At 32.9% G+C, this 12,800-nt stretch overlaps 1 protein-coding gene across 1 annotated transcript; it reads right to left on the minus strand.

Annotated features, from left to right (window-relative positions):
• Positions 1-5,242: 5,242 nt before the first annotated feature.
• CBG23014 lies at positions 5,243-7,019 on the minus strand (the record flags this gene model as incomplete). Its single annotated transcript, XM_002643045.1, has 4 exons — positions 5,243-5,324; positions 5,827-5,910; positions 5,980-6,181; positions 6,899-7,019. The coding sequence occupies 4 exons, from the start codon at positions 7,017-7,019 to the stop codon at positions 5,243-5,245; spliced, it is 489 nt and encodes a 162-aa protein (XP_002643091.1).
• Positions 7,020-12,800: the final 5,781 nt, after the last annotated feature.

Consider the following 12,800-nt stretch of genomic DNA (forward strand, 5'->3'; position numbering starts at 1 on the left):
CTTTAATGGTCCACGAGATATCAGCGCTTAAAGTAAGAGGAGCTAGAGCGACTGCACAGTCTACGCCTCAATCATCAAAAGCGCATATTTCAACAACCGAAATAGTTAAAACAGATATGTAAACTACAAAACTGTAGAACATAAAATATTATACATTTTATCAGTTTGCAACTTTTTAATATGGTTAATAGTTAAAGAGATATCAACGCTTAAAGAATGAGCTTTAAGGGGGGAGTGAGCAGAGAAGCTAGAGTGGCTGCGCCGTCTGCGTGTCTCCTCCAACGCCTACATCTCAGCAACCATGTGAGCTATCAAGAATCTGTAAACTACAAATTTGTGTAAAATTTTATGTTCTTTAATTTTGCAATTATTAAAAATTTTGTAACTTTTTTAGTTTTCGAGATATTCCAGTATTCCTGAGGGGTTTTTACAAGAACCATACATCTCCCCAACACCGTCAACTTTGAACCTATTTATCTCAGTTCCTGTAAAAGCTGTCAAAAAGTAATCAATTAACAAAATATGTGTGATAAAAAAATCAAAATTTTATCAGTTTGATATCTCTTACAGTAACCGAGATAAATTGGCTCGAAGTAAGTGGGGTTATTCTAGGGTGGTTAGTCCTTTAAAGGTTTATATCTCAAGAACCATTAAAGATATAAAAATTTTGTGAACCACTAAAATATGTAAAATGTAATGCTCTTCATTTTCCAATTGACATAATTTTTCAAAACTTTTTAGTTTTCGAGATATTTCTATTTTTCCAAGACCATCTGTGAGACTACCTGAATTTCACATTAATTAGTCCCAAAGAGCACTAGAAAAAGTGCAATAAGAGGAGGAGGAGCACAAAACTTCTCAGAGACAAAGAAAACTGACCCTCCTCTCTTTCTGTTTCTCTAATTCTCTCTGATCTATACACTATTTCTTTGAGCAGGCTCCCGGGAGAGAGAGAGAGCATATTGCGGTTGTCGCTTTACCTTTCTTCTTTGCTCCTAAAAATGTTTTGTTGGGCTTTTAGCATTTGGCGGAAAATTCAAATTTGAAATTTTTTTTCCACTGAAGGGGTTTAGTATTCTTACATTTTTTTAAATGAAGAATCCTTGAAAAGTAAAAAGCAAATTTTCGAACCATGCGCCCTTAAAAAAGCCATAAACTTCGGAATTTTCCACCGATTTTTGTCATTTTTTTTGGAAAAATTTTGGGACTTTTTTGGGCCAAACTCTAACATAAACTACCTATACTTTTATATCCATTCCAGAATGTTCTTTTTTGTGTCCATCTCTTTCTCTTCCCATCCATTCGTCAAGTTTAACGAGACACAGCCTCTGTGTGTTCAACTCTTTACTTCTCCCCTGTTCCTATTTTTCTTTTTCTTCCTTTTTTTTGAAATTTTTAAAAATTCGAAAATTCAAATTTTTCAACCTTTTCCATCTGAATACCATCGAAAGGTACGATTTCAAATATTTTAGCAAGGGAGCGCGTTTGCAGCTCTCACTCCTCCGTCTCTCAAACTATACTTGCATTTTAAGCTAATTATCTCGGTTCCTTCAATAGATATCAAAAAATAGCCAAGTGATAAAATATAGGTGATAATATGATAAACATTTTGTCAGTTGACCAATTCTTCATATCTTTTACAGGAATCGAGATAATTGAGCTCGAAGTTGGAAATTCTGAAACTTCTAGAATCCCTCTAGAAATTTCCACAGAAGACACAACTTTTTATCCCGATTCTCATTTTCCAGAGATTCCACCAAGAGATTATTCGTTGTTCCCATTTCCTCTCCCTGTCGAATACAGAATACAACAAAACTTCCAGTTGACCTACTCATTTTCGCTTTCTCTCTCTCTCTCTCTCTCTCTCTCTCTCTTTCTCTCTCTCTCTCTCTCTCTCTCTCTCTCTCTCTCTCTCTCTATTCTCTCTCAACTTCCCGATACTATTTCTCGAAAAGTCTTTTGTAATATGATACCAGTATTCTGTATTCTTGTATTTATCTATTTCTCTCTCGAAAATTCTGATTGAAAACCGATGCAAAGTACATGAGAAAATCAGGAGAGAGAGAGAGAGAAATAGAGAATGGTCCATTCAGAAGAAGATGATGATGATCACAACTGATGTTTAGTATCATCATTTATAATATACAACATTTTTCCTTTTCACTACACTCCTTTTAATTTCCAAGTAGGTATTCAATGGGAAAATTAACATATCTCAAAAGCCAAGTTTGCTAGAACAAATTTGTTAAATTCAAATTTGTAGAGCATAAAGTTTTACACATTTTATTAGTTTTCAACTTTTTCATAGCTTTAACGGCTAACGAGATATCAAAGCCCAAAAAAACTGGGCGCAGAGAAGCAAGCACGGCTGCATGGTTTCTTCCAACGTTCATATCTCAAAAGGCAAGTTAGCTAGGGCATATTTGCAGCAGAGAAGCAAGGGTGGCTGTATTGTCTGCGTCTCTCTTCTAACGCTCATATTTCAACAACCGAAACAGTTGAAACAAATATGTAAACTACAAAAATAAAGAGCATAAAATTTTACACATTTTATCAGTTCGCAACTTTTTAATAGCTTTAATAGTTAAAGAGATATCAGCGCTTAAAGAATACGCTTAAAAGGGGGAGGGCGCAGAGAAGCTAGTGTGGCTGCACCATCTGCGTCTCTCTTCCAACGCTTTTATCTCCCCAACCATTTGAGCTATCAAATATTTGAAAACTAACAATTTGTGTGATATTTTAAAATCTTCAATTTTATAATTGACTGAAATCTTTCAACTTTTTTAGTTTTTGAGATATTGTAGTTTTCCTTTGGGGTCCTTTTCAAAGTAGAAACGCATACCAACTTTGAGTCTATATATCTCGGCTTTTTCAGAAGATATCAAAAATTTGTCAAGTACTAAAATGTTCAGCATAATATGCAAATTATTTTGTCAGTTGACCACTTTTTGATATCTTTTACAGGAACCAAGATAAATTAGCTCAAAGTTAGTGGGCTCTTTTTTTAAATGCTCACGCTATCAGAAACCTGTAAACTAACCATATACCTTAAATTTGATCCTCTTTCTTTTTAATTTATTTTCCAATAATGTTGTATTCCCCATTTGTGCCTCCTGTCATCATCTGAGCCTCTCCCCACCTCTGGGGCTCACTGTGTTGACTCACGACTTTTGCCTTGACAGTAATCTTATTTTTCCTTTTCTCTCTATAAGAAAGCTTTCTTCTTCTTTTCTCTCCATTTTGTATTTGTTTTGGTTGCTAAGTTTGTTTTCTACTTGAGTTGTTGGGGAGAAGGGGAGGCGTGGAGCATAGATAGATAGGGCGATGGGAAGAACGAATTGTACTAATTAGTAATGTAGAAACTTTGAGTTTTATATCGATTTGTAGAGCTTGAGGTTTTCTATCGATTTAGACAAATCGTTTTGGTTTTGAATGAAAATAAGAGAGTTATCACGATTTGAAAAATCCAGGTCAGCTTACAGTAGAAAAGTTTTCGAGTTGTGATAGAACAAAAATAGACTCCAAGGTTTTTGAGACATCTTTGGACCCAAACTAAAATAAGCTATTCCAGAAAAACCTGAAAATTTGGGGCGCACTTTTTACCCAGTCTAAACTATTGGATCAGAATCAAGAGATTACCTAAAAATCTCCAAATTGATATATATATTTCTGACTTAATGATAAACATTTTGTCAGTTGACTAATTTTTTATATCTTTTACTGGAAATGAGATATATGGGCTTACAGTTTGTAGTTTTTCGCGACCTTGAGCCCGCGCTTGCAACCCCTATGCGTGCAACTCAATTATCTTGATTTTTATAAGAGATGCCAAAAATTTGTAAACTGATAAAATGTATGTTATGAAATTTCCAACATTTTATTAGTTGATCAATTTTTTATACCTCCTACAGGAAATGCGATAAAAAGGTTTGAAGTTGATGGCTTGGTTTGCCTAATTTAAGCTTACTAGACCTGTAAAAGCCTATGCAAGCCTGATTGGTTCGTTGGTTCTTTGCCTCCCGAGTTCATATACTCCAAAAAGAACGGGCCTGACTAACTAGACTTTTTCAAGCCTATCCTAGCCTAGCTTTCAAGCTTGACCCAGACCTGCTTAATTCCCTACATGGTTTTTTATTTTTTAGTACCCAAAAAGAGCTGGCCTGTAAATACCTAGAATACTCCAAGCCTAGGCAAGTCTGATCCCTGCGTTCCTGGGCTCCAAGGAGTCTAGACAAAGATCTAAGCAAACGTTTGAAAAGGCCTGAGGTAAACCTCCTGGGTTGCTATAGATCTACCTCTTAGAAGCCTGGGCAGACTAATTAGACCTTTCGAAGCCTCGCTGGTATAAAATGACCCAAGCATTCTACGTTCTTAGTGTCCTACTTGGACTCTGTGCTCGTAGACGCCTAAAAGACACCTTACCTAGCTGACTAGATCCCAAACTTTCCTGGTCCCTATAAAATCCACCTCCAAGTACATTATTTTCTAACTTCTTTCTAACCCATTATCTCAATGGTGCCTTCCCAGACACCTCCCACACAGACACACACTCCCTGTGTTGTAGGTTTTTGGTTCAAGGCCAAAAATCTGTAGATCCTCTTCTTCAGAAGAAGTAGTAGTAGACACCAACTACTACTACTACTACTGTCCATCATCATCCCAAAAACTGTGTGTTCCTTTTTCTCTCTTCTCTCTCTTCCTCTATTTCTGAATCTAGGTCATTTAGGACATTCCAATACTCTCTTTCTCTCTCTCTCTCTCTCTCTCTCTCTCTCTCTCTCTCTCTTTTTTTTGTTTCTCATAATCTTTTGTGTATTATTATAATGTACAAGAAAATGTGACTTTTTTGACTAGATAGATGGGGAAAAAGAATAATGGAGGTCCATAAAATGGGACAAAAAATGAACTAGGGGTTTTAAAATTGTGGAATTTTCATTTTGGAATCAGAAGCCGTGAAGTTTGAATATTCTGAAAAGAATGTCAAAAAAATTGCCTGTCTGTGTGTCCCAAATGTTTTTGCGTGGGTGTTGGTGCTTCTGGTGGTCCAATTTTTTTGGGACAAAATTTTTTTTCAAAAATGAGAACCATATGGTTTCGTTTCCCCTCTTTGATTTTTCGAAATGACACACACACACACAGAAAAAGTGACCTTTTCAAATGGAAAGAGAGAGAGAGAGAGAGAGAGAGAGAGAGAGAGAGAGAGAGAAAATAGAGAATTGTAGGGTTATTAAAATTCAAATCACTACTCGACTCTTTTTTTCCCTTCTTTTTTACTCTTTTTTGTTGAAATATCGTCATTGAAACCGGTTTTTCGAAATATTCTCCTGAAATAGTGTTGCCAAAGTTTTGGAATTTTTTCCAATAATTTTTACAATTTTTGTCATTTAAATTCTTCCTGATTTTTTTTTCGATTTTTTCAACAATTTTTTTTTCTTTTTTCTAAATTTTGAATTCCTAATGTTACTCGGTTTTTAAGTTCTTTTTGAATAGTTTTTCAATGTTTAATTTTTGAAATTTCGCCTAATTTCAGATGCGCCAAAAAAACTTGGGACCACAAACAGCAGAGCATCTGGATAACTTTTTTTTGGGGTATTTTTAAAGTTAGAGAATGTTTTTTTTTGTTTTGAAAATAGATGTATTCAGGATTTTTCGAATTTTAGATTCTGAAATTAGGGTTGTTTCTAGGGTTTTTATTTTTTTTTGTTTTTCGGATTTTGGGATTTCCAGATTTTTTTTTACTTTTTTGATGAAATTTCTAGAATTTTTTAGCTCTCAAAAATTTTAGGAATCTGGAATTCCGAAATTCTGAAATTCTGAAATTCTGACATTTTGAAATTCTGAAATTCTGAGATTCTGAGATTTTGAAATTCTGAAATTCTGAAATTCTGAAATACTGAAATTTCGAAAATTCTGAAATTCTGAAATTCTGGAATTATGAAATTCTGGAATTATGAAATTATGAAATTCTGAAATTCTGACATTTTGAAATTCTGAAATTCTGAGATTCTGAGATTTTGAAATTCTGAAATTCTGAAATACTGAAATCTGGAATTCTGGAATTCTAAAATTATGAAATTCTGAAATTCTGAAATTATGAAATTCTGAAATTCTGAAATTCTGAGATTTTGAAATTCTGAAATTCTGAGATTCTGAGATTTTGAAATTCTGAAATTCTGAAATACTGAAATTTCGAAAATTCTGAAATTCTGAAATTCTGAAACTCTGGAATTCTGGAATTTTGAAATAATGAAATTCTGAAATTCTGAAATTCTGAAATTTCGAAAATTCTGAAATACTGAAATTTCGAAAATTCTGAAATTCTGAAATTCCGAAACTCTGAAATCCTGAAATTATGAAATTCTGAAATTCTGAAATTCTGAAATTCTGAAATTCTGAAATTCTGAAATTCTGAAATTCTGAAATTCTGAAATTCTGAAATTCTGAAGTTCTGAAAATTTCAAAACTCTAAAATTTCAGATTATGAAAATTCTGACAGACCCAAAATTCTATGATCCTGAAGCTCTGCAATTTTAAAAATTTGAGAAAGCTGAAATCCCAAAAAAACCTACTTTTTCAATCTGAAAAGTCGAGCACCCGGAATCTCGGAAAATCCAAAAATTTCAGAAGTTCCAAAACTTCTGAAAATCCCGACAATTTAATATTTTCTGAGCACCCAGTTCTGGAACACTCCAAAAATCCAGAATCATTAAAAATTCGAAATTTCTGAGCACCCAGAATTCTGGAAAATTGTCTCAAATCTTGAATTTCTACCTCTTTTCCATTGTTCAAATTTCTCCAAAATCCAATCCAAAACCTTTCAATTCTGTCCCCCCGTCTCTCAGTTTTCAATTCTTATTACTGGAAATCGATCATCAGAAATTCAATGTGAAATGCTCACATTTTTCGTATTGAAACCGATTAAATAATGATAAATGGGAAGGAAGAGAAGAAGCTTCTTCTTCTTCTTTTTTCTTCTTCCTCTGTTGTTCCTCTTCTTCTTCTTCTTCTCCTGAAGACATCTGGATGGGAAAGAAGAAGAAGAAGAGAAATATGAAATGATGAGGATCCCAGGAAACAAAATGAACATTTCATCTTTTTTCTAACTATTTCATTTCAAAGTTGAGATTCCAAATAGTTTGAATTCTGAAGTTCTAAAAATATTTCTGAAGATTTTTTTTCGAAACTTTTCCAAGCTTTTGGTTTTTTGAAATTCCCAAATTTTAGATTTTGAAAAAATGTTTTCGAAATTTCAAAATCCATCTATAAAGAGTCCAAAACCATTGGTTTCTTTAGATCGTTCTAATTTTTGGACACCCAGACACACAGACTGACAAAACGTTCCCCCTACTAAACAAGGTACTTGATCTCTCCCTCTTTTAAATATATTTCTGTATAAGGAGAAAAGGTACTTATCTATCTCTCTAACTGCCTCCACCACTTATTATGCACAATTGCTCAGCTTAAACAGTGAAATCGCCTTGACCAGTTCACAATTTTGATCTGCTAAGCTAGACAGATTTAAAGGCGCGTATCTCCTTAGGCTGAAATTTTAGAAAAAAACGTATCTAGTACAAAAATAAAGCTCTCATTATGCTTAGTGTGGTTTTAACAAGTTCAAAAAAATTTAGCCACTTTATATCTGTTTTGTAAGCGCTTGAACTAGCGATATGTAATTTCCAATGAGTCGAGTACTACTGCAAAATGGTATAACGCATAACTTGGCTCAAACTTAATATTTTTGTTCGAATCAAAAAATAAGATGTAGAATAAAACAAGAGCTATGAAATAATACTAGATTCAACTATATTCAAATTTTGAGGTCTGAGCCAAGCCGGCTTTTTCAAGACCTCTGGTAAATCATAGCTAAAAAAGTTTGGCTAGTTCAAACGCCTACAAAATAGGTTCAAAGTAATTTGATTTTTTTTGAAAATTTAAAGATACACTAAGCAAAACCAGAGCTTCATTTTTGTAGTGGACAACTTTTTGACAAAATTTGGTCCTGGCGAGATATGCGCCTTTAAAGTGTTGCGAACCCCAGCTTCTGTGGTAGCCTAGCTTTAGACAAGCAAGCTTGTTGTTATAGGGCCTTAAAAAATTAATTCAAAGTTTCTCGATTTATCTGGAAATTTGAGACTTCATTGAACAGAATCAGAGCTTCATTTTTGTAGTAGACAACTTTTTTGGAAAATTTGATCCGAGGGAGATATGCGCCTTTAAACTGATGGGATCCCCTGGCCTCTCGGATCGTCAAGCAGCTAAGCAAGCTTGTTGATGTAAGGAGCTTCAAAAAGCAATTCAATTTTTTCGATTGGTTTGAAAATTTCATACTGGACTGAGCCAAAATAGAGCTTCATTTTTGTAATTGACAACTTTTTTGTAAAATTTAATCGTAGCGAGATATGCGCCTTTAACGTGATGCGATCCTCCGAACTCTGGGGTTGCCAAGCAGTCAAGCAAGCTTGTTGATATAAAAGCCTTTGAAAAGCAACTCAAACTTTTGTGATTCGTCTGAAACTTCCAGATTATACTAAACAAAAACAAAGCTTCATTTTCATAGTTAACAATTTTTTTAAAAAAATTGGTCCTAGCAAGATATGCGCCTTTAAAGAGACCCTACTTTCCTGCCACCTAGGTCAAGACCTCGATTTCGACAGTATTGCACCATTAACTTTGAGCTTAATTATCTCGGTTCCTTTAAGAGATATCAAAGAATTATCAACTGATAAAATGTTGCTGATATTATGATAAGCATTTTGTCAGTTGACCACTTTTTGATTCTTCAACAGGAATCGAGATAATTGAGCTCTAAGTTGAAGGATTGGGTGGATTTTTTAACCTTATCTAGATTTCGCTGCCTAAGTAACAAAAAAAGACGCCTTTACTTTTTCCCAAGAACCAATTCATCATAATAATAATATAAGTATACTGTCCCTCCTCCCTCCCGTTCGTTTACTCACCAACTGACCTCTATGTGTACCTTTCTCAGGTTCTTCTTTTATCTTTTTTTTTCGTCTCCTAAGGGGTGTTCTCTTTTTACAATGGTCCCTTTTATCCTGATGCAAGAGAGTGAAGAGACGCAGACACTGAGAGTTGACCCTGAACTCTTTTGTGAGGATATATGTGACTATTTGTCCTCGACTCTCTTCAAATCGCACACTATTTCCCTCTGCAATTTCTTGTCGTTTTGATATGTATCTCTCTCTGTCCCTAGGTGAAGAGTGTCCTCCATTCCTTCACCCTCATATATATATTTGCCCCCCCCTTTTTCCTCACCTTGTTCCCCCTAGTATTAACTATTGGACCTCTCTGGGAAACTTGTTAGATCCTTGTCTATTTTGTAGTTGTCTTTTTTCTGGGTTACTGTAGGATTTTCTGGAAGCCTAGGAGTCTGATTTTCGAAGCTACCGTACCCTAGGGTTTTTTTCCAAAACTTTTTGATTTTTGAAAATGTTGAATTCCTAATTTGAGATTTTTCGTTTTTCGGATTATTAAAAATCTTGCATTTCTGGCATTTCAAATTTTCTGAAACTTGTTTTATGTAGTAATTTAGGGTTACTGTACCTCCATATTTTTGGGACTACGGTAATGGTTTGTTTATGTAGAGATCTTTATCTTTAGATGTCTGGACCATCTGCCCTTTTTGACTCATTGACTTGGACAGTTGTTCTTTGTAGTTCTCATTGGTTACTGTAGTTTTTTTTTGGCTGGATTTGGCGTTTTCGAATATTTGAGGTTTTCTATTTTTAAAATTTGTCTAACTGTCTCAATTTCCGAATTTTCGAAAAGTTTGATCTTGTGATTTTTTGAATTTCTTTTCAAATTTACGACTTCTCAAATTGACGAACTTTGTGAGAAACATGGAATTTCTAAATTTCTTGATATTGCGATTTTTTGAAATTTTAACTTTTTCTGGATTTTCTGAATTTCAGAATTCACGGAATTTAGGATTTTCGAAATTCTAAAATTTCAGATTTCAGGAATTTTCCAAATTTTGGAAAACTTTCGAACTTTCGAATTTCTTTGAATTTTCCTGTCTTTCATGAAATTCTGAATATTTGGATGTTTAGTTTTTTTTTTTTGGATTTTCGAATTTTCCGGGTTTTGAAATTTTCCAGAACTTGTGGTTTTGTCTTTAATTTCACATTATTCTAGTTTTTCCAAATTCTTGGAGTTTTCGGAATTTCTAATGTTCGAAACAAAAGTTTTTAAATGTTCTGATTTTTGAGATTTCTAAATTGTATGAAAATTTCAAAATTCTTTTTTTCAAAGTTTTTCAAAGTTGTCGAAGTTTATTAGAAGTTTTTTCTATTTTCCAAATTTCTGAATTTCCAAAATTTCAGAATTTTTTGAGAAATTTTGGAATACTATCAATCAGCCGAATCATTTACTAAATGTTGCTCTCCCAATCTGAGTACAAACACAATCATAAAACAAAACTCCCCAAAATTTGCTCCATTTTTCTCTAATTTCTCTCAAATTCCTATACTCGTTTCTTTCCTCTTCTTCTTTTTCTGATTTTTCTGATAAGAAGAAGAAAAAGAAGAAAAAGAAAAGAGGAGCAACTATAATCACTACAGGCCTCTCATTTATTCATTTACTCACATGATTCTCCAAATTTTTATTTTTATTTTCTTCTTATTTTCGTAGGTTTTTTTGAAATTTTGGAATTTTGGAAATTCAGGAATTTTAGAAACTCAAAGAAGTCGAAAAATCCGAAAATACCAAATTTCAGAAATCATTCAAAAATGAAGCCGGAGAATTTTTTCAACTTCAAAACCTGAAAAAAATCAAAAATCTTGAAATTCCAGAATTTCAAAAGTTTGGGAATTCAAAAATACAACTTTGGAAGTTTTCGAAAATCTGAAATTCCGTTTAAAATTTTGGATATTCCAGAATCCGGAACCCCGAATATTTGGGGGAAAATTTAGAAAAATTCCAAAAAACCAGAAATTTAGAAATCGCAGAAACTCAAAAAGATGAAAATCGGGAAATTCCAGAAATTGGGAAAATTTGAAATCTTGCAATCCCAGAAATTCTAGAAACTCAAAAAGTTAAAAATCTGGAAATTCCAGAATTTCAAAAGTTTGCAAACTTAAAATTTCAACTTTGGAAATTTTTCGAAAATCTGAAATTCCGTTTAAAATTAGGTTGTTTTGGAAATTCAAGGAAATCCTAAAATTTGAAAATCCAGAATTTTCCGAAATCTAGATTTCAACTTTTTCCAAGTCTTATGAAAGACCACTCGGGATTACTGTAGCTCTAAAACTTCCGATATCCAAAATTTTCCAATTTTTTCCTACCCAACTTTTTTTGACACCAACTTTGTCCTTGAGAAGGGAAAAAATGTTTCTTACCCAAATTCCCTCCATTACCTTTTTTCTCATTCTTCTTTTCCTCCTCCCCCTCAACCATATCTTTCAAGAATCTGTCCTAAAATTTTGTGTCTTTTCTTTCTTTGCATTTTATAGATATTTTCTCTCTCTCTCTCTCTCTCTCTCTCTTTTTCTCATTTCCTCCAGAGAGATATATATGTTCTGCTTCCTGAGAAAACCAAAAAAAAACCCAAAATGATTTGACTGACCCCAAATGAATGAACAGTTGTCCCACATTTTTTTTAGTATCGAAAAATTCCCATTTTTCTCTAACCACTCTCCTATTATCCCACACTGTCTCACCTGATTGACCTATCCTTCTTTTTTTATAAAGTGAAAAATGAAAGTGATAGGCTATCACTGATAGGTATGTATGTTTCTATGTGTACTTCTTCTTTCTTCTTCTTTTCATTTTTTTTTTAATTGATATTTATTTTTCTAAATATTTGGAAGAACAGAGATTTTGAGCTAAATGAGCCTTTTGGGTCCCAAAATCTTGAAATTTGGTTTTTAAAATATACTAAATTCCAAAAAAAAATTTATTTAAAAAATTCTAAGAATCTAAGAATCTAAGAATCTAAGAATCTAAGAATCTAAGAATCTAAGAATCTAAGAATCTAAGAATCTAAGAATCTAAGAATCTAAGAATCTAAGAATCTAAGAATCTAAGAATCTAAGAATCTAAGAATCTAAGAATCTAAGAATCTAAGAATCTAAGAATCTAAGAATCTAAGAATCTAAGAATCTAAGAATCTAAGAATCTAAGAATCTAAGAATCTAAGAATCTAAGAATCTAAGAATCTAAGAATCTAAGAATCTAAGAATCTAAGAATCTAAGAATCTAAGAATCTAAGAATCTAAGAATCTAAGAATCTAAGAATCTAAGAATCTAAGAATCTAAGAATCTAAGAATCTAAGAATCTAAGAATCTAAGAATCTAAGAATCTAAGAATCTAAGAATCTAAGAATCTAAGAATCTAAGAATCTAAGAATCTAAGAATCTAAGAATCTCAGAATCTAAGAATCTCAGAATCTAAGAATCTAAGAATCTAAGAATCTAAGAATCTAAGAATCTAAGAATCTAAGAATCTAAGAATCTAAGAATCTAAGAATCTAAGAATCTAAGAATCTAAGAATCTAAGAATCTAAGACTCTAAGAATCTAAGAATCTCAGCATCTAAGAATCTAAGAATCTAACAATCTAAGAATCTAAGCATCTAAGAATCTAAGAATCTAAGAATCTAAGAATCTAAGAATCTAAGAATCTAAGCATCTAAGACTCTCAGAATCTAAGAATCTAAGAATCTAAGACTCTACGAATCTAAGAATCTAAGAATCTAAGAATCCAAGAATCTAAGAATCTAAGAATCTACGAATCTCAGAATCTAAGAATCTACGAATCTACGAATCTAAGAATCTAAGAATCTA

The sequence above is a fragment of the Caenorhabditis briggsae genome (genome assembly GCF_000004555.2).
Source record: "Caenorhabditis briggsae complete genome, chrIII, whole genome shotgun sequence".
NCBI lineage: Eukaryota > Metazoa > Nematoda > Chromadorea > Rhabditida > Rhabditidae > Caenorhabditis > Caenorhabditis briggsae.